The following is a 23,464-nucleotide window of genomic DNA, read 5'->3' as shown; positions in this document are numbered from 1 at the left end:
TCCTCTAGGAAGCCTTCCCAGTTTCCTTCTCTGGATAATAATTTATTTCTCTGTACTTTATGCATATTTTAGATGTTATACACATTATAATTATTTACTTATATTTTCTTGAAGGTAGGGAATTACAATGTTTAGTGTGTTATCTTCACTAAATAACCAGTTATAACTTGGTTTGCAGTCTGCATTCTTATTTTTTTAAGAAAGGTCTCACATAATGAGATCTTTTTCTATTAAAATTTGTACCTTTATAATGATCATTTGCCAGATTCATTTGTACCGGGTAAGTGAAGTACATTATGCCAGATTCATTTGTACTGGGTAAGTGAAGTAAGCTATAAAGAAAAGTTATGGTTTGGTGTATGTGGTAAAAAAAAAATTACAAGAAGTTATATATGGTCAAATTCTGTGTACTCTTTAATAAAGCAAGAATTTGAGGTTCTATGTGGGCTGTAGTGAGTATGTCTACATATAAATTTTCATTATGAGTACTATCCATTGAACTGGATGAAATAGTGTGGTACCAGCATGTGTAGTGTTTATTTCTTCAACCTATACTCCAGATTTTAGGCAGGTTTTACAGTTCATGTCTTTGTATTCTCCATATTTAGCACATCCACAGGCTATACAGATGAGCTAGACGACAAACAGGGAGAGAATAAACCCATAGCTCTTGGAAATAGGAGTACTTGGTTCTGTGACCTCATATTCTGTGAAAATTGTTTTTATCCATATATGTATATGTTGGTGGTGGGATCACAGTTCTTGGCAGGACATGGAGAGGTGGTTGATCTCTGATTACCTTTCTTTCTTTTCTTTTTTTTTTTTTTTAGTTGTAGATGAACACAATACCTTTATTTTATTTATTTTTATATGGTGCTGAGGATTGAACTCAGTGCCTCACACTAGGCAAGTGCTCTACGGTGAGCCACAACCCTAGCCCTCTGATTAACATTCTTACTTTGCCCTTCTTTTTCTTATACTTTCTATAGACTGTAGGAATGGGACCTCAGAGGATAGGCAGCTAAGTAAATAGGTCATTAAACCTTAAGTGGGAAGTACTATTAAGAGAGGATATATAATTTTGATTACTTTAATAATAGAACCACTTGGCAGAATATGCAAGTTCCTTCACCTTCAAGTGTTGGTACATATCAATCAATCCTTAACTCATGGTGGACTGTGGTGTGATCCTCATCTAGGAGCCAATTAGTTTGAATGCCAGCAGACATCTATTTAAATTCCTGAATTTAAAGATGTTTTTTCTATTTGTTGACTTTTTTTTGAAATAATATTCTGCAGTTTAATGTATGAGAATCCTGGTTAATTGAGGCTTTAGAATAGTTTTTTTCTTAAAGTGAGTGCTAAAATGTTATTTTCAATCTTGTTTATTTGACTTGTTATATCCTTATTAGAGCTTAAAAGAGTGTCAGGCTTATAGTAGGTACTTCACAAATAACTAAATAATTAAAGTTGAGCTTTTAGCCCAATTTTAACAAAGTAAAATAATTAGGGTCTGCACCATCATCAAATATAAGATAATTAAATAAAGAGGAAATTCTGCTTTCATAAATAAAGTTTGAGCATGCTTAATGAGAAACCAACCTGATGTACCATTTATTTTTCACATTAATGTTAGAAATAAGTTTTGTTTATCTTTTTGATAAGAAGTTCAGGAAGGACTCAAGTGCAAGGGTAGTAAGGCCTTCAAAGAAGGAAAAATAAGATGATCTTTCTAACTTTAAGTTGGAATTATATTTTCTTTTCTGTGGGCTTCTAAGATAATTACATAAAATAGCTGGATTGGTAATATCTCTGAAATTAATTATTTAAAATAATAATGTAGAAAACTTAAATTGTATCCAAGTTAAAAAATCTTTGTGAATATAAACTAAGTTTTTTCACTTATTTGTCCATTGGACTTAAGCTTTGCCAAGTATAATCTTAGTGAAGACCCTAATAAAGGCCAGTAATGCCATGGTTATGGGAAAATTGCTGCATTATTTGATCACATGTGATTTATCCAGTTTTTAAAAGTCCTCCTTAGATGTTCTAAATTTAATTATATAGCAGGGATTACAAATGTTTCCTAACATATAATCTTATGTTATATCTCATCTCTAAAATGGAGATCACAAATGTATCTACCACATTCATTTGTTCTAAAATGTTATATGTGATACTTATAGGATGATGCTGAAAATATGCTAGCTGTAATTATTGTTTATTTTGTTGTTATTATCCATGTATTGAGAATTGGAAGGAGAAAGCAAGAATGAAGACAAATATTGCTGTTCCTTTCTGTTGGATAAAAGAGTACCTGGTGTGATGGACTGCTGAGTGGTAGAGTACTTGTCTAGCATGTATAAAACTAGGTGTTTGATTCCTCAGCATTATCAAAGAACAGGAAAACAAACCCAAAAAAACCCAAAAAGTAACTGGGAAAAAAACTACAGAATTTTGCACTTTAAAACAAGGAACCAAAAATATTTGTAAGATACATTAATTTAGTGACCTAAAATCACTATTTTGGTTCAGAAATTGATTTAACACTTTTTTTCTGAAAGTGATTATAAAATCTTGTATTTCCCATTTAATAAAATTATTTTACATCAATAGGTCAATATTCAGTTTCTTAAAATGCAGATTGTGTTTTCAGTAATAGACTGTATAATGCAGTGTTTAAGAACAAACTTCTGCCAGGCTCAGTGGCACATGTCTAATCCCAGTGGCTCAAGAGGCTGAGACAGGAGGATTGCAAGGCCATCCTCAGCAACTTAGGCCCTGTCTCAAAACAAAAAACAAAAAGGGCTGTAGATATAGCTCAATGGTAAAGAACTCCTGGGTTCAATCCCCAACCTGTGACCTCCCTCCCCTCAAAAAAACCCCTGAAAAACTAAAAACACTCACTTCTCTTTCCCAGAAACAGCAGTTGTGAATTTGGTATATATAGTCTTCTGGTCCATATTTTCTTACTTTACTACATGTATATGTTATACAAATAGAAAAATAACACTAAATATTGCTTACTTATAATAGTGTGTTAGAGATGCTATTCAGTTCATATCATTTTGCATCTTTTTTTCCAGTTGATACTGTTTTTTTAAAAAATATTTTTTAAGTTGTGGATGGATACAATACCTTTATTTTATTTATTTATTTTTATGTGGTGCTGAGGATCGAACCCAGTGCTTCATGAATGCTAGGCAAGCACTCTACCCCTGAGCCACAATCCCAGCCCCTAAATATTGTTTTTGAATCAGAAATAATCTCATATGGTCACCCGCATAAGAAAGAGGTGATGTTCCAATGTGGCAAAGAAAGGATGATCTTTTAAATAAATGATGCTGTGTCAGTTAGATGCCTATTTGGGGAAAAACGTATCTCTACCCATCTCTCATCATATACCAAACCTCAATTCCACATGTATTTTAGGGTTAATTAAGTAAAAATACTAGGGCTTTTAGAAAAAAGTGGCGAGTACCTTCATGATATTTAGGACACGAAAGGTGCTAAATGTGAAACATCAAAAGATAGCACTAACTTAATGAAAGTGGTCACAGAGTGGAAGTACCTATATCTAACAAGAGACTGATATCTGGAATATATTAACAATTCTCCAAATCAGTAAGAAAAAGGCAGCTCAAAAAGAAAGAAAAAAGGCAGAACATTTTAATAGGCACTTGTAAAAGAACACATTGAAATGGCAGTAAGTGTATGCAAAGGTGATCAACTTCCATAGATATCAGGGAAGTTGAAACCCTTCCGAGATACTACTACACACATATATACACACACACACACATACACACACACACACACACCAAAATGGCTAAGATGAAAGACAGCTAGTACTAAGTTGGTAATTAGCAAATGGTTCTTTCATATACTGCTGGTGGGTGTACAACCACTTGGGAAAACCATTTGGTAGTAGTTACTAAAAGTAATTATGTTTATACCCTATGATAGAGCAGTTACACTCCTAAGTTACACTCCAACAGTAAATGCAGGCATATTTTGCCATAAAAGTGTGTAGATATGTGTGTATATTCAAGGTGTGTGTGTGTATGTGTGTTTGTGTGTGTGTGTGTGTGTGTGTGTGTATATATATATATATATATATATATGAATATGAATAGTGTGCTATTCATAATATACCCAAACAACCCAAATGAGTCTCATACAGAAAGGATAGATTGTGGTGTATTCTCTCACACATGATAATGCAATAAGAACAAGTTATCTATAGCTATATGCAATATTGTGGATGAATTTCACTCCATAATATTGATGAAGGAAGCCATAATCAAAGAGGGTCATACTCTATAGTTTCATTTATATAAAGTTCCAAATCACACGAAACTGAACAGGGCCAGTGATGCAGGGGGGACTTAGTATATGTTATTTTATGTGTATATGTTATTTATCCCCAAAAAATTGTGTTGAGATCTACCCATGAAGGAGCTTAGTGATTGTTTATTCATTTCAGCTGTGTTATGAATGACCATAGTTTGTATATTGATTCCCTTATTGGACTTGTAGGTTGTTTTCATTTTTTTCTTCTGTTTCAAAATAATTCTGTAGTCAAGGTGTTTTGTTTCGTTATTTGGTGGAATGGGGGATTGAACTCAAGGCTTAGTGCATGTTAAGTGCATGCTCTACCACTGACTGTGCACTGCAGTGTTTCTTTTCTTTTTTTTTTTTTTAATATTTTTAGCAGTAGATGGACATAATAACTTTATTTTTATGTGGTAATGAGGATTGAACCCAGTGCCTCACACATGCTAGGCAAACACTCTACCACTAAGCCACAACCCCTGTCCTGCAATATTCTTTTTTATGACTTTTTTTGTGTGTGTGTGTGAAAATGAGTTTCTCTGGGAAATTTACCTGTGGCAAGGTATGCTTATGTTCAGCTCTATTTGATGATATCAAATAGTCCTTTAAGTGATTGTATATGTACAGGCCCACCAGGAGTGTTGGATTGTTTTCATTATTCTATAGTTTACCATCACTTGGAGTTTTCAAAATTTTAAAATTTTGTTCATTTTATGGTATCAAATGCTCTTTATAATTTACATTACCTGATGACCAGTATAGTTGAGTATCTTTCCATGTTATAGCCCATATGAATTTCCTCTTGTGTGTTCTTAAAATTTCACCTTTAGGAAGTATCTATTTTTATTGCACATTTTATTCTTCTTGATTTATATGCAGTTGTCTTTGATTAGCAGTCCATATGTTCATGAAGGCTCTTCCACTTTGTGATTTTAAGCTGTTAGAATTTCAGCTAAAATTTTAGATTTAGAGTAATTCCAGCTTCTGAAAAATATTTTTCCTTCAGATTTTAATATTTTTTTCAGTTCCTGTTTGCCTGCCATTACTCCATCCTATTTTACCAATATGTTCTCTAACTCCAACCATCTTTTGGTAGTAAGAGATTGGTGGTGATATGAGTTAGGGGAGAAAATAATAGAAAAAATATTTGACAAGTATAAAATTAAAACAGCTATGTGTAAAAAAGAAAGTATTCTTGTGACCCTGGTTGGCTTTTCTTTTTACTTGAAATACATTCTAGATTTAGCACTATATAGCCAAAGGCTATATTATAGTGCTATATTGTTGTCCAAATGATTGTATATTTATAGGCCCACCAGGAGTGGCAGATCCTCACTTCATGATTAATTGTGTGTATGTGGTCTGTGCAGTGCCTCTTATTTTCTGGATTCTCCAGTTGTGTGTATCCATTATTTCTGCAGAGCAACTACATTAACAATTGAAAGCCTCTTTAGCTAGTGCCACTGGATTTCCTTGTTTCTGTGACTTTAGAAAATGACCATGCACTTAATAGCTGTGTTTCCCAAATTCAAAGGTGGTTGGTCTGGAGTAAAAGGTGATAACTTAAGCAGTGCTTTCTCTTTGTCTTCTGAGAAGGTTCAGTGAAAAGGGCCTGGAGTTCTGAGCTGTGTCACAAAGTCTTTTGAGGTTGGGGAACCTTCCTCAAAGAACATCCTAGCCCATTTTTCTTCCTTGTTGCCTCTAACTTCTGACTCAAATAGGGCCAATGCCAGAGGAAGAGCACATGGTTCTTTTCCATGGTCACAGAATCTTGGCTGATCTTGATAAAGGAGTCTTGTAGCATATTCTCTTGGCATGAATCTTTGGGAGAGAGGTGCCAGCACAGCCCAGCTTCACTAGCAACCTCTTTCTAGAATCACATTTTTTTAAGAGTTTGATGTAAGTTAGTGAAGAAATTTGACTCTTAAATCAGTGTAGAAAGTCTAAAATTCCCAATTTATTAAGGTCAGAAATCTATGAAATTTAAGAAAGATGTAAAGAAAGAGTTTTTATCTTGTTTTATTAATAAATTGGTATAAACTCTGGCTATTACTTTGGAAGTAAGAATTTAAAAGTATGTTCTATTAAAAAATTCTCCAATATATTTAGAAAGTAAGTGTATTGATTCTGGATTTGATTTTTTTAAGTATATCTTATGATAAGGATTTTCATTTTCCTAAGCACAATTAGCACACTTAAAATTATTAACGATTCCAACAACATATACATTTTTAATCTTTGCTTTTGTCCCCTCCCCTGTAACAGTTTTAACTTCCCCTACTCCATACCTTTGGCTTTTTCATGCTATTGATTGGTTGGAGAAATCAGGTGTTTTGTCCTAGAATGTTATATACATTCTGGATTTGACTTTGTGTTGTAGTGGTGATTAACTTGATCCTGTATTACTCAAATTCACTGTAACACTGGTGTTTAGATCTAAAGGCTTGCTTTGATTCAAACTTTCTTTCCCTTCTACTTTTCCCTCACTTTCCTTTTGTTTTCTTCTCCTTCCCTCTCTCCCTTTCATTTTTCCTTCCCTAAGAACTTTATATTATGAAATTTTTATTACATCACATGAAAAATGTGCTGTCTGGATACTAAGATTGATGTAAGAATCTTGTTGGTATACTTTCTCTGTTGGTATAAAGATGCCCATTAGAATCATTTTATATCTGGTGAGAGTGGGGGAAAAATATCTATTAAAAACATAGAAAAATAAGTTTATGGGGGTAGGAAGGATGATAGTAGACTGAATCAGTCATTATTACCCTATGTACATATATAACAATATGACCGGTGTGATTCTATATCATGTGCAACCAGAAAAATGAGAAATTTTATCCCCATTATATATGATGTATCAAAGTGCATTCTAATGTCATGTGTAACTAGTTAAAATAAAAAATTGAAAAAATAGGAAAACCCTCAAATCCTTCTGCATTTACTTAGATATATTTAATACCTTTAATATGTAATTGTGAAAAAATTTACTTTTATGCAAATGCTTTGGGGTGAGTATCTCCTGTATAAAATGAAGCATATGTAAAATTGTTTAATAACTGTAGAGGGCTAGGGTGATAGCTCAATGGTAGAGTGCTTTCCTGGCATGTGAGGCACTGGGGTTGATCCTCAGCACCACATAAAAATAAGTAAAATAATAATATGTAAAATTAAAAATATATATATATATTTAAAAGATATTGGGCTGGGGATGTGGCCCAAACAGTAGCGCGCTCGCTTGGCATGTGTGCGGCCCGGGTTCGATCCTCAGCACCACATACAAAGATGTTGTGTCTGCCGATAACTAAAAAATAAATATTAAAAAATTCTCTCTCTCTCTCTCTTTCTCTCGCACTCTTTCTTAAAAAAATATATATATATACATATATATATATATTTAAAAGATACTGATTTTTAAAAAAAGATTCTACTTCTGAAAAAAAAATGTAGATGTTTGAGGCTGTTGTGATATAACAGAAAAAATACTGACATGGACCTGGGAAGTTATGTCACCCCCTCCTTCTCCCCACCCCCCATCTCCCGTCTCACACAGGCAAATAATATCTATCATTGGATTGTTTTTAATGATTAAAGATTTATTTTGAAGCAGTTTAGACCCTGGTAGTTATAGTTGCATTTAATCTGAAGTGTATTACAGTACTACAGAATCTGTTTTTTCAGTTCGGGTCTTCAGAGTGAAGTCTAACAATATCATGCATTATATTGGGTATATCTGAATAAGTTTTTACTTTTAAGCTTGTTTTTGGAGTGATAAGAGATTCAATGGAGTTTTAATATAACATGGCTTTTTATTAAAAAGGCTTTAAAAAAAAATACTGTGTGGAAGTCCTACTGATTTCTTCCCCCCCTCCATTATTTTCAGCTCCACTTACCTCTTAATTCCCCTTTGCCTGGAAGTGAACTGACCAAGGAACCTTTTCGTTGGGATCAGAGACTGTTTGCATTAGTGTTGCGGTTGCCTGGCACCATGTCAGTAGAAACAGAGCAGTTGACAGGTGTGCCTTTGGATGACTCTGCAATCACACCAATGTGTGAAGTGACAGGCGGTAAGTTTTTTGCTGGTAGTAATTCAGTGACTTAAAGCAGCGTTTATCTGAAGAGTTAAAATGTAGGTTTTAAAAATTCCATGTTTGTTTTTGTTTAACAAGTTAAATATTAGGAATTAATACACATATGGTTTTAAATTGCAATTATTAATGATGGTCTGTGTTCTTGATTTGAATACTTGTGGTTACTGTTGGTCTCATAATGAATGGTAATTTTTTTATCCATATAGAAAATGCTGATATTTGATGTTCTTAAATTTTCCTACCTACAAAAATTGTCAATGATTTTGAAATGATAAAGCATTATTTTCTGTGAACTATGTTTTTAGAAGCATTTCATTACCCATTTGATGGGATATGCCTGGTTAAGTGATGTTTTTCTCAGAGGTAAGGAGATTAGATAGGTTAAAGAAAATGGGCAAGAGGTTTTTATCAAGCTTTTTTATCACTTATTCATCAAGTCAGGTAGCCACCATGTTTAGTGCACATAAATTAGGATCTTATATAATAGTCACAGGTGTTCTATAATGTGAAATTGGTTAACAAGTGGATTAATTTCATATAGATATATATCAGATGCCTACTGTGAGTCAGCTATTGTTCCATGGTTCAGAGCTGCAGTAATTTATTTTTTTATTTTTATTTTTTTATGTGGTGCCCGGGATTGAACTCAAGTACCTCATGCATGCTAGGCAAGTGTTCTACCACTGAGCCACAACCCCGGCCCAGCAGAGCTAAAGTAATGAACAAGAAATACATGGGGTTTTTATTTTCAGGGAACATTGTAGTTTTCACCTAAGAAATTTGATACTAAAATTTGAACTATGAGAGGGACCTCCAACATAGTCTTTAGACACAATCAGTGCTCTACTGAGAAATTAGCTACGTAAGTTCAGAGAAAATACAAGTTCTAATTAATATTTTAAATGTCTTATTTCTAAAATTCTGTGGGTTTCATAAATTTGCAAATTTCTCAGGCAAAAACAATTAGCTGCATACACACAGACACACACGCACAGCCCTACACATACATAGAAGTAGATGAGATAATTGTTATTCATACTGTTAATGCTCCCATTTTATAAAATACTCTGAACTGTTGTAATGCTTTCACAGTTTACAGAATTTTTAAAAATGTATGTGTGTATTTTTTTGAGGGACAGCCTGTCATCTAAATTTTACAAATTCACTGATTGCAATTTCCTATACATGTATAACATTGTTCAGTGATAGTCTCTATGGTTTCTTTGGAGATCTACATTTGTATTCATGAAATTTTAGTTTTCAGCTTTGAACTGACCTACTTGTTAAAATCCACACACATCCCTTTTTTTTAAACTCTAAGGTTTTTACTTAACAGATTGCAAAGGGCTCTAAGGATGTAATTTAGACAATTCTCAGGTTGGAAATTTCTTACTATGAATTACTTAGTTTGAACTTAGAATTATGATGAAGTTATGGCACTGTATGTACTATAACTTTTTTCTTTAATGATCAAGAATATTCAGAGTGTGAAATCAAGTGAGTGGTACAGTCAGAAAGGGTCTGAAAAGAACCTTGAGAATCATGTAGTAGTTGATATCCTTGCCTTTGGGCAGTAATGTACTAAAGTTATTTTGTTTATTCTTTGAAAGGAACATCTCCAGAGGAGAAGATTCCGAAGTCACCCTTGGTAATATATTTCAATGACCCAAAATTTTAGTCAAGAAATTTGGAAGTTTTCCCTAAATATACTTCCTGGATCCTACCTCATGTGGTTGTTCATTTGCCCCTTTTCATGCTCTTGCAAGCAGTAATGGGAAACTGCACAAATGCCACTCACCTTTTCATATATCTGAATAATGTTTATCTTTCTTTTTTAATTTAAAAGAAAGAATGTTCACTAAAGAAAGGTTTGGAGAGAATGCCACCAGAAAAGTAGTAACAACAAAAAAGTGAATATCCATTGGTATTTTACTATACAAATATGTGAACAATACTAACAATTCCTGTGTTGTTTTTTTTTAACTTAGTGAGAGGAAGGTTGCATTAGTGCGTGAGCATTAATATTTCCCATTAAAGAGTAATTTATGTTTATTAAGGAAAAATTAGAAAAATTCACCTATATTGCCAATATAATTAGTATGTTATTATATTTTTGTTTATGCTTTTAAAAATATGCAATTGTCATTGTATGCATTGTTCTTGTATTATCAGGTAATTTCATGAGTGCTTACTTTGTGCCTAATAAGTGTTCTAGATGCTGGAAATACATTAGGAACAATAGACAGAAAACTTATATTTTTGGATTGGGTTATAACAGATAATAATCATGTCAAATGAATAAATCCTATTTTGGGGGGTGCCGCCTACTATGAAGAAGAAAAATTAAGAATTTGGGTGTAGAGAGCAACTTGAGACTGAGAATGAGTATTCTTTTTTTTAATATTTATTTTTTAGTTTTAAGTAGACACAATATCTTTATTTTGCATTTATGTGGTGCTGAGGATCAAACTCAGTGCCTCAAGCATGCTAGGTGAGTGTTCTACCCCTGAGCCACAACCCCAGCCCCAAGAGAATGAGTATTCTTAGGAATTCATATTCTCCAGGAAGTGACATTTGAGCAGAGTTTTGAAAGATTCAGTAAGACCCCAGGGAAATCTATAAAGAAGAGGTAGTAAGGGAAGAGATGTGCTGTGTGTATATAGGAGTAATGGGAAGGCTGATGTGGCCAAAACATATATAGAAGTAGAGAATAATATCTAGGTTTAGAGAGAAGTAGTGTGTTAGTCAACTTTTCATTACTTGTGACCAAAATACCTGCCAGGACAAATTAAAGGAGTAAAAGTTTATTTTGGCTCATGGTTTCAGAGGTTCAGTCTATAGTGAGCCAACTCCATTGCTCTGAGCCCAAGATGAGGCAGACCATCATGGTAGGAGGGCATGATAGAGGAGTGCTGCTCCATTCGTATTCTCCAGGAAGCAGAGTGGGAGGGAGGAAGGGAATGGGGTGTTGGGGAGAGAAGGAAAAGGGGCCACAAGGAAGATGAACTCTTAGTGACCCACCTGCCTATAGATTCTACCTGTCAGCCCATGCAAATAGGATAGACCTATTAGGTCACAGCTCTCAATCTAATCATTTTACCTCTGAACATTTCTGCATTAACACAGAGGCTTTGTGGGAAGAGGAGGACCTCATATACAAACTGTAACAGGCAGGGACAAAATATTGAATTGCCTTTTAGGTCATAATAAAATATTTTTTACTTTCCTAGTGTGATGGGAAGCCATTAGAGGGAAGGAGATCTTTCTGTTTCTGATACATCACTTCAGCTTTTAGATGAGAATGCACTGTAGAGTGACAAGAATGGAAACAGGGAGACAAGAGGTGACTACTTTAATTGAGTGCTAGACTTAGAGGTGGTAAGAAGTGGACAGATGCAAACAAGGATGAGGACAAGGGAAGAAGGAATCAAGAATTGATTCCCAGGTGATTCAGTTGGCTTGAACAACTAGAGATGAATGACTATGCCATAAATTTAGATGGGTACACTGGGGAGAGGCAGGGGTTTTAAAGATTATACCCAGAATAAATTTCTACTACTTGTATTAAAATAAAGATGTGTGTCCACCAAAAACTAAAAAAAATATATAAATATTATAAAAAACCCTCTCTGTGCTAGACACATTCAGATTCAGTATTTAATTGGTAGGTATTTTTATGATTACATTTATTATATACAGGTGAGTTGTTTGTGATATGCTACTTATTTTCTAAGTAAAGGTAACTTTGGAATTTGAGTCACTACTACCTAATGTTTTCTTAGCAACCTTTACAAATCACATTAAAAAATAAGTTAACATTGGTACTTTGATGTGTCAAATATATGTAGCTTGTGTTCTGAAATTATTGATAAGACTACATGTCAAGTTTATTACAAATAACATTATAAGATAGTAGGTCGAAGATTTTTAGCTATCAAGGTTTTTAGTGTTGGTCTGGATCAGCATTGTATAATAAATATAATTCAGTTTTCATATGTTGTTATAAATTTCAGAGTTAATGATAAAAGTAGCAGGTGAAATTGTTAATGATATTTTGTTTAAATCAGTATATCCCAAATATTATTTCAACATGAAATTTACATTTTTCACACCAGGTCTTCAAAATCAGTGTATAGTTTATACTTACTGTACAAGTCATTTTGGACTAGCCATATTTCAAGTTTAAATAGCCACATCTAGCTCTTGTCCACAATATCAGACTGCAAAGATCTAGATATTTGTGCTCAAAATCTGTTTAAATTATTCCCACTAGTATATTTTGGGGAAAGGTTGGGGGTTTTTGACCATTCTGGGTAGCAAACCCAGGGCCTTATACATACTAGTCCAGCGTGCTGCCATTGAGTCATATCCCCAGCTCTAAATTATTGTTGTTTTTTTTTAATTGCTAGTATTTTAGTGCTTTTTGTAGATTAAAATGTTCAAAGGGGGAATTAATTTAAGATAGGTAATGTTAAAGTAAATAAGCCAAATGAAGTTCAGAAACGTACATGCTACCATTTATATATTAAAGTGCAATATTTAAAATATATAGTAACTGCCAGTAGACGAGATAAGCAGTTATTAAGAATCTTCCATGTACTTTGCATCAGTCTTAGGGATAAATCTTTGTTAATGGGAATAATATTTGGGGGGAATTTTTACTACTAGATGCTATTATTCAATTATATTGGATAATAATTGGAGATAGTGCTCATAGAGAGGATGCATAGTTCCCCAACCACCACACTGTGGTTTGTTGAGACCAAGATTTTATATTTAATCTACCTATAATTAGAAGGAAAAAAAAAAAACTATGTATCCTCATAACATGGGAGTTTTGGGTGGTTGGAAATAATAATTTTTGTTCATTCTTCCTTAAGATTATGAAATAAGTCAACTTTACCATTGAATTTTTTGTTAACATTATCAGAAACTAACTCACCATAGTTCTCACAAAAGGCAGGAATTCTTACAACTAACTAGTCTACCTAATTTATTTTTATTTTTATTTTTTTTTTAATCTCAGGCCGCTCATACTCTGTATGTTCTCCAAGAATGCTTAATCAATGTCTGGAGTCCTTGGTGCAGAAAGTACAAAGTGGGGTGGTAATAAACTTTGAAAAAGCAGGACCAGATCCTTCCCCTGTAGAAGGTATGATTGCACTTTTCTTATGGACATTTCTCTTCCAATAATTGCTTTATCAATTATTGGAAGAGAAAAATTACTGTGTATTGGCATTAAGATTAATAAGGCCAAGTATTGAGATGATAGAAGGGAATGTGAAATAGGAAAGTCAAGGTAAACTGAGAGGTGGTTCAGTAGATTACCTTTTTATATTAATTATTGTTTATAGCCTTTAATTTTCGTAAGAGTCAAACACCTTTTTAATAAGCAAATTCTAATTTTGCTTTTTAATATTATTATATCATTGTTTCTATTTGTTTTTAGCATGTCCCTTAATTATCAGAGTGTTCAACTATAGATATTTAATTCCTACTTTTGTTCGAAGGGTTAAGTTGATCAGAACTTAATGGTTTCTGTGGGTCCAAAAATGAAGAACCAGCCTTTGCCATTAAGCTTGATTCTTTTAACTCAGCCCCTCTTGGCTATATTCTTAGCTTCTGTGATTGTGAACTATTTGCAATAGTCAGTAGGTCTAAGAACTATTTGGATATTTTATATCTGAAACCTTATGTATTGTATGAAACTTACTTCAAGAATTAGAAAGACATTAATGACACTTGATAGAGGTGATGCACTGGAGTGATCATGGAAGAAGAGAAAGGTCAGAGATGAAAGATTGTAGGTATATGACTTAAGTTATATGATTGTGTCTGGTTTTAATTAAATTTAAATTAATTAAATTGTTAGAATATATTCATTTTAAAATTATTTTAATACTTGGCTTAGGCAACTAAGTAAATGTTTACTATATTGTGAAGAGAATTGTTAAAATTTTGCTAGAATTATTCTAGATTAAAGGCAGTTGATTTGAATTTAGGTTTGCATATTATTTTATTAGGCTTTAGTTTAAAATGATTTGTAAGGAATATTCAACTAGCAATACTTAAACAATATTTACTGTGTGCCTAGCACTTGTTTTGACACTGTTTTTAGACTCTAAATGAAGGTGGCAAATTAGTTGCTTGGTGGTGAAATGGCTTCATTCATTAAACAGATGAGTTTCATAAAGTATTTTTTACATGTTCTGATGGACAAGCAGAGGATGCTATGGGACCTTCTTTCAACTGATGAACTTGTACTTGGAATTTACAGACTTTACTGTCTAGTGAATTGCAATCTAATTTAAATGTTAAGCAGTCATCCTATTCTGCCATATAAAAAAAACGGGAAATCCAGAAACGAACGAATTTTAGGATATTTTATAGTTAAGTAATAATGAATAATTTAACTTTTCGTTTTTTTTTTTTCCCTCTAATGATATATGCTTTCTTTGTCTTAACATCTCTGCTACAGATGGGCAGCCGGATATATCAAGGCCTTTTGGATCTCAGCCTTGGCATAGCTGTCACAAACTCATATATGTCAGACCAAATCCTAAAACTGGGGTTCCTATAGGTCATTGGCCTGTTCCAGAATCTTTTTGGCCAGATCAGAATTCTCCAACACTAGTAAGTACCAGAGAGATGACTGTATCCGCCTTTTGTATTATTTCTAAGTATTATTGTCAGTTAAAGGTGTGGCTCATTTGCAGGAATTAGACAGATGTTCAAAGTGCCATCATATGCTGCAGTATATTGTATTGCACATAATGAACCAGTAAGAAAAAAAGGCATCTGTTCCCTTTAGAATCTAATACAGTGCTTATATTTTGTTATTGGCATCTGGATACAGAGTCATAAATGCAATAAGATTTCCTTTTTGGACTAAACATAATGTAGCATGTGGATTTGTCTCTGGGACGCAATTTGAAATTTAAATGAAGGCTTAGGAAATTGTTCTAACAGTTTGCCTGCAATCTTTCAGGTCTTAGTCAGAAATTGATGTTGACTTGTCAGATTTTAGTTATGTTCAGTGTTGCAACTTAGAGATTTAAGTTAGAAATGATTTTCTAGTCTTGTTTGTATAAATTATTTTTAGGAACAGTGAAGTTTATTCAGTGATTATGGTGAATCATCAGTATTCATTATATGTTTCTGATAAAATTTGTTATATTTTATTAATTCTTTTTGGTCTTCTTGGTGCATTTTGTTTTATCTTAGGTGTTTTTTTTCCTTTACTTTCGTTTTTTTCTAATATCTGAGGACGCCAAGGGATATTCTATTGGGAGAACATGACAAGAGTTTTTTTTTTTTATTAGAAGATAAGAGTTATATTTCAAAAAGCATTAAACAGCCTTTAAAAATGTTCCATGCAACTATTATTTATGAGTTAAGCAGAACCCTTTTGAAACCTTTTGTACCTTAAATCTTATATCAGTTATACAAAATTTGTAAACTTAGGCCCATTAGGTCTTTATTCATTAGGGATTTAATGAAGTACAACAAGAAATTAAGGTCTTCGAAATTTCATTGAGGCATTTTGGTTTATTTTCCTTTTTTAAGTTGAACCATTGTAGTCTAGTTTTAGAGTGGCCTTATAGAGAAGCTTTTCAGTTTCTTTGGTAGTTTTCCTTTCTTTTCTGACCCCTTTTAACTCTTACCATCCATATTTGTAAGAAATGCTGTTTTGTTATGTCTTTTATTATGTTTAATACCTTCAGCAGTACATATGGTACTTGGCAGACCTTAATGAAAAGAAATTCAAATCCTTACTTATTAATATTGCTCTGGTGGTCTATTGCAAATTGTTAAAAGCCATAGAAAGTAGGTAGATTTCAGTTGGAGGTAGAAATACTATGATAAAAAAGTGTGGAAGTAAAAAAGAACGTGGTATATTTAGAGGAGAACAAGTAGCTGGGCATGTCCTACACATGTGTAGGAAATTGAGAATGCTATTAGCTAAATTGCTAATGACTTTAAAAGCTAGGTTATGGAATGTGAGCTTTTTTCTAGTGGGATTCCAAGAACAATTGAAGATGTTTTTTAACTGTCACTTTAGAAAAATAAACGTGGTTGGTGTTAAGTGTGGCAAAATTAAAAGGAGTGAGATGGAAGGCAGGGAGATTACATATAGGGCTAATGATATGATTCACATACTAAGAGTTTTGAATTAAGATGACAGAAGAGAGAATCATCAAAATGAGATAATATTGGAGAAAAAACTGGCAAAATTTAGTAACTCAAGGTTCTCAGGGGAAATAATTTTGTAAATTATAACTATCAGACAAGAAGTGTTACTACTGAATGTGATTTATTAGAAATTGGTTTTGAAGGCTGTGCACCTTTGGTTAATTATTTTCTTCTAAGCCTCAGTTTCCCATCTGTTGAGATAGCTCCTATCTCATAGCATTGTTAGGGGATAAGATGAAATATGTCTAAGATTTCTTTACCAAGTTTTAGAGGATTTTTCCCTCTGTTTTTCCTTTTGGATCTCAGTATTTTCATTATAAAAAATAAATATGTTTCACAGAGTAAAACATATTAGATGTAGCTAGGTACAGAAGCACAAGAGAAATAAGACAATACTTAACCTTTTTTCCCCCCCTGGGAATTGAACCCAGGATGCTTTACCACTAAGCTGTATCCTCAGACCTTTTTATTTTGAAACAGGGGTTTGCTAGGTTGCCCAGGCTGGCCTGGAACTTACTATCCTTCTGCCTCAGCCTCCACTGCACCCAGCTATTTACTTAACTTCTTAAACCCCACCATGGGTAACATATCCATACAGGCAACTCAGAGTACAGTATTTCAACTTAATAGAGGGGTGGAACAGAGCCAGAGGAGGTGGGTCCTCACTGCCTTTTGTGTTTAGAGCACAGGGTGGTCGGGAGTGTCAGGAAAGTCTCTTAGAGATTGGTTCTTCCCAAATCATTCTTAAGAATTTAGTCTAATGGCAATATGCAAAGGAGAAAATGATCAAGTAGTCAGGGTTAATATGTGAAAACATAGTCAAGAAAGGTGATGATCTATTGAAGAATTGGAGCACAGGGTCTGTCTGTATGTAATGTGGTGGAAATTCAGGGAACAGATCATCTAGAATCTTGTGTATGTGACATGAAAAAAGTCTGGACCCTATTTTAGATGATTGATATTACTTTTATTGGTAAAAGTAATTTTAATAAGTTAAATAATGAAATAAATAATTATTTAATAATAAAGTTATTTGCATAATTTTAGGTAGGAAAATCATATGAGCATATTTATATTTTATGGCAGCAGGATTGATTGGAGGGGTCTGACTTCATTAAGGAGACTACTTATATAAAAGTGTTACATTAGTCTACTCTGAGAAATATAAAGACTTCAATTAAAGTTTCTAGAGAGTTGAGAATTTTGTTCTTGACCAAAGACAGCAACTAGTACTATACACCTGCTGTTTTGGAATCAGTGTTATTTTACTTAGGTCTTTGTGACAGTTAAATATAGATGTGGGGTGTGTGTGCAATATCAAGGATAGAATTTAGGTTTTTAGAACAGGTTTTGTGATTTGGGGCAAAATAATGAATTAAGATATAATGTATCTGAGGGACCTTTAAAAGATTTAGTTTACATCAAATAAATAGTTGGATACTTAAATAAAGTAGATCTGGTCCCCCACAGTAGAATTGAGAGGAGCCACCAGGGTACAGACAGTAACTGAAGCCAATGGAATTATTAAATGATAAATCGCATTACATACCTTTTTTTAATATTATATTTTTTATACCTGGTACAGGGGTCTCTAAAGCAGAGTTCGTATACCACAGGGATAACCTGAATAATCCATTGGGAAATAGGGAAGGAAACACTAGAACTTAGATTAGTGGTTTTATTTTCTCCTAACTAATAATTAATTTAAAAAGCACTTTGTTTTATCCCTTATGGTCCTCTCACTAAAAACTTCACCAATTATGAAGAAAATAAGAGCTATAGGGCTACATCTTGAGATTTCTTAACAGTAGTGCAAAATATAGTGAAGTGGTCATCATTTTGGTTACTTTGTTACTTATGTATTTATAATGTACATCTATATTAATAACCTAAATATATATCTGAATAGTATTGTAAAATTTGATCAAGGTATATAATTAGTTTGGAAACTACCAAATTACTACTCTGTACAAGTCATTAAATTGTTTCAAATGAGGACTTGGGAGTTTCTATACATTTCTTATATCTTGAATATAAAAATTAATTGAATACTTAATTACAAAATTTTGTATTTAGCTTCTGATAAATTTGATTTTAAGACTTAAAAAGATTTTCATTATATGTGGATTTTATAGTGTGTTGTCTTTCTTGTGAATATTATATAATTCAAGAATTTCAGTTTAATGGTTCTTTTAGTAGTAAATTGAACTCATTAGCAACACTAAGGAATTGAGTACCTTTTGATAGGCAAAGGTACTTAAAGTGAGTTGTTTCTGGTATTTTGTATAAATATTAATACCAAGACTTTCCCTTGTAGCCACCTCGTACATCTCATCCCGTAGTGAAGTTTTCCTGTACAGACTGTGAACCAATGGTTATAGACAAACTGCCTTTTGACAAATATGAGTTGGAACCTTCACCGCTGACTCAGTTTATCCTGGAAAGGAAATCTCCTCAAACATGTTGGCAGGTAAGCTAAATAACTATAGTGATAAAAAATTTTAAATGAAATGGTTCTTGAAAAGCTAAATTGAACCAGTGGCTTGCATAACGTTTTTTTGAAGGTTATTAATATGAAATATTAACCACTATTTTTAACAGGTATATGTGAGCAATAGTGCAAAATATAGTGAACTTGGTCATCCTTTTGGTTACTTGAAAGCCAGTACAGCACTGAACTGTGTCAATTTATTTGTGATGCCTTACAATTATCCAGTTCTCCTTCCCCTTTTAGGTAAGTCACTCATCATGTTCTCACATATAAAATTTTTCCTAAGGATGAACTTTGAGAATATTCCTTAGTAATTTTCATTCTGAAAAATTAATGAAAATATTTTAACACTTTAAAATATTAAGCCTATTTAAGTAAAATTTTATATAACAATCTGTCATACTTGTGATAAATTGAAAGTTGATATTGAAATATATTTTATTCTATAAACTAATGAAGGTATTTGTATTTAAATTTTTTAAATTAAATATGCTACTTTTTCTGTAACTGAGTTCTTACACAGAATTAAGATATAGGATTTCTTTTGGTGCATTAAACATTTTGTAGATGCATACTACATTCACAAAATCTGAGTGTATTTTCTAAGCAATTTATATAACTTTATCTTCATTTATCAAATATATTCAGCAAAAGAATCAGTTCCAAAATGTTATAAGAAAGCTTGAGGTTAGTTTCTAGGTTAGTTTCTGGATGTCATATTTTGAGGAGTATTACTGGAGAAAACTTCATTTCCTTCATGAAAAGGATCAGATTTTCAAGTTATAGTCATAATATTAGTAAATATGTTTTAATAGAAAATGTTGCCAGAAATGGTGGCACATGCCTATAATCCTAGCCACTTAGGAGGCTGAGGCAGGAGGATCCAAAGTTTAAGCCTGTCTCAGCAACTTAAAGAGATCCGGTCTCAAAATTGGGGGAAAAAAAAAAAAAAAAAAACTAGGGATGTGGCTCCATGGTAAAGTACCCCTGGGTTCAGTGTCCAGTACCAAAACATTTAAAAAAATAAAATAGAGGGCTGTGGTTGTGGCTCAGTGGTAGAGTGCTTGCCTAGCACATGTGAGGCCCTGGGTTCGATCCTCAGCACCACATAAAGTAAAATAAAAACATTGTGTTCACCTAAAAAATAAATATTTAAAAAAAATTAAAAATAAAAAATAAAATAGAAAGTGTTCGCATACTTCTTTCTTCAAACAAATTGTTTGGTGTCTAGGTTAAACAGGGCATGGGTTTCCTTGTATATTTTTTATTCTACTTTATTATTAAATGTTTCAACTGTAGTTGGCACCTTTTCATTTTCAAAATGGTATTAAACACCAAATCTAGAGATTTTACTGCTTTTAATTTTGTTAAAAACATTTGACTGATTTTACTGTCTCACAAGTAACAAAGCAGACTTCAAAGAGGAAACTTTTCGATTTGGCTTTTATGTGTGAAAACAACATGTGATGATAGTTTATTCACAATATATATTTCTAGATGACTTGTTTAAAGTGCATAAAGCAAAACCAACATTGAAATGGAGACAGTCATTCGAAAGTTATTTGAAGACAATGCCTCCCTACTATCTCGGGGTAAGAATATTATTAAAAGTTGAATGTTATAAAATTTTATATTGTGCTAATAACTTATTGTAGGTGTTATAAGTTTTCATTTATTGCTGTTATAGTTTAAATGCCTTGAAAATTGAGTGTACAAATGACTGGCATAGATGTAATGATAAAGACAGGTTTCAGTGATTTACAGAATAATGAATCATGATCATGAGAACATTTATATAGTGCTTTCCCTAGGCCAGGTACTGTCTTAAAGCACTTTACACGTTACTTCATTTAGTTCACATAGTCAACCTATGAGGTTCTTAGAAAATGTTATTTTCCTGTTTCACAGATGAGGGAACTAAAACACTAAAAGGTTAAGTTAATTTTTCCAAGGCTACATAGCTAATATATGGGTGGATGAGAGATACCAGAATTCAGTCTGCCTTTAGAAGGAGTCTGGCTTTAGAATTATGCTTTTAGCTGGGAGCGGTAGTGTATGCCTATAAGCCCAGTGGCTTGGGAGAATGAGGCAGAAGGATTGCAAGTTCAAAGCCAGCCTCAGCAACTTAGTGAGATCCTGTCTCCAAATTAAAAAAATAAAAATGGCTAGGGATGTGACATAGTGGCTAATGCCCCTGTATTCAATCCCTGCTACCAGAAAAACAAAAAGAATTTATACTTTTAATCTTGATTGTTGGTACTACCTTTAAAATTATAGGTTTATAATTATTTTTAAGGGTGAAAAAATGATGTGTGTTGTATTATTTTCTAAAACATCTAGAATATCTTTTTAGGTGAATAAGGTATGCTCGTAGAACCATACACTTTTATAAGACTGGACTACTTTAAAACTAGTGGATCATAGTTAGACAAATAACATGGTTTATTAAATACATTTTTTTGTGAAAAGTAACTTCTTAACAAAAAGACTAAACCACTTTTAAATATTACTTCTGCCTTTTTGTTGTTGTTTTTTTGCAGTGCTGGGGATGGAATCCAGGGCCTTGTCCATACTAGGCAAGTGCTCTACTACTGAACCACATCCCCAGCCCCAACTTCTGCTTTTGCAGAAATACTACAGCTTTTTGCTTTAACTTTCTAAATGGTCCCTAATATAACTAGAAGATTATAATTTCTTGAGCTTTGAAAATCATAACATTTTATGGTTATAAGAGATAACTTATATTGAACGTCTAGCACACAGTACCTTCCGTGTATAAGAGTGAATGGGGAAGAAAACTTAGTGCATATGTTGACTCATTTATGTTTCATAGCAACTCTGAGGACTTGGCCAAAGCTGCATGGGTATTAAATATCAGAGCTGGAATTTGATTCCAGATTGATACCAGTGCTCATACACTTTCTAATTTGTCTGAATTTTTTTTTTAATTGCACAAAGTTCTCAATTAGTCTGTTCTTTATAATTGAAAGTTTTTCACTGTATCATATCCATTATAAATTTAGATTTTTTTTCCTCATTTTTTTTCTTCAGAGCTTGTTTCATTTTTAGCTAAGTTAATGATAGTAATTGTTACCACCCATTGAATGCTTACTTGTGTGCCAAATGCTTTTATAAGTGATTTACATTTTGTAATCCCATGACAACCTTAGAAGGGCAGGTAGTATTATTACCCCGTTTTACTTGTGAGAAATTGAGGCATAAAGAAGTTACATAATTTGGTTCAAGGTCATACAGCTTGTGAGTGATTGAGTCACTACCATCCAGTTGTCTAAGGTAGAAATCTTGTATTTTCCTTAAGTATTTTTCTTTTCACTTAAATACCCAAGTTTTATCACATCTTTCTCTATAGTGTGTCTCCTGTTCCAAATGAATATTTCCCAATGGTTAAATAGTCTAGTACTTCACCCTTCTTGCCTTGAGAATTATTATTTTGACCTCTATTCCTTTTTAACTATTTCAGATGCTCTTTTTGCCACTGACATACATTTTACTTTAATACAAATATAGCTATATTATTTACTTATGGAGGAAAAGAAGCAGAAATTATTTTGGAGAATTTTAAAAAATAAAGTCTATACATGGGCCATGAATTTTTAACATGCTTAATATTGAATTATGTTTCCTTTTTTCCCAAAGCCCTTGAAAAAAGCTGTTAGAATGATGGGAGCACCTAACCTAATAGCAGACAGTATGGAGTATGGACTCAGTTATAGTGTCATTTCATACCTCAAAAAATTGAGTCAACAGGTAATGTCAAAAAAATAGAAGTGAGCCATTAAGTAATTGGATGGATTTAACTAACATGGTTAATTGGTGAAAGGCTAGTTTTAGATGGTTCTAATGTTAAGTTCCCTTATATTAATTCTCTCATAATATATTACATTTTAAAACCATGAATCATATATTAAAATGATTTGTCTCAAGTCAGTGTTTTGAACTGTTTCTTTAAAAGTTTTATAGTAATTCCTAATTTATGACATGGCTTCATTATTGTGGTCATAGATTTCTTTTATGTGATCATACCTAGGTTTTCTTTTAAGAAATTTGACTAGAAAGTTATTTTTCTTAGGAAAAAATTACCAATTTCTGTTGAAGTGTTTGTATAAACACTAAATTTTATTTTTCTGCCTTTAAACCACATTGGTAGATACTGTGATTGTCAAGCAGTATACAGTTTAACTGCCTGCCAAATTATTAATGTCTTATGCAGTACATAATTTTTTTCAGCATTTCTGATATCTCTATCATAATTGCTAATCAAAATGGGAGGAATCAAAATATTGCTATTTACTTTCCAGGAAAAAGCTGCATTACTATTTGCCATATCTGTGAA

At 32.8% G+C, this 23,464-nt stretch overlaps 1 protein-coding gene across 4 annotated transcripts in view; it reads left to right on the top strand.

The window, feature by feature from the left end:
• The window catches only part of Ints6 (integrator complex subunit 6), an 87,053-nt gene that overhangs the window by 48,250 nt on the left and 15,339 nt on the right, over positions 1-23,464 (top strand). For all 4 annotated transcript variants that reach the window (XM_078016054.1, XM_078016055.1, XM_078016056.1 and 1 more), the window contains 7 exons: positions 8,219-8,402; positions 13,453-13,578; positions 14,905-15,059; positions 18,937-19,089; positions 19,221-19,353; positions 20,608-20,702; positions 22,768-22,878. In XM_078016054.1, the coding sequence (XP_077872180.1) occupies positions 8,219-8,402; positions 13,453-13,578; positions 14,905-15,059; positions 18,937-19,089; positions 19,221-19,353; positions 20,608-20,702; positions 22,768-22,878 (957 nt within the window). The remainder of the gene's footprint in view (positions 1-8,218; positions 8,403-13,452; positions 13,579-14,904; positions 15,060-18,936; positions 19,090-19,220; positions 19,354-20,607; positions 20,703-22,767; positions 22,879-23,464) is intronic.

Source organism: Ictidomys tridecemlineatus, chromosome 6, assembly GCF_052094955.1.
Source record: "Ictidomys tridecemlineatus isolate mIctTri1 chromosome 6, mIctTri1.hap1, whole genome shotgun sequence".
Taxonomy (NCBI): domain Eukaryota; kingdom Metazoa; phylum Chordata; class Mammalia; order Rodentia; family Sciuridae; genus Ictidomys; species Ictidomys tridecemlineatus.
This window is presented reverse-complemented; position numbering and strand designations above follow the sequence as displayed.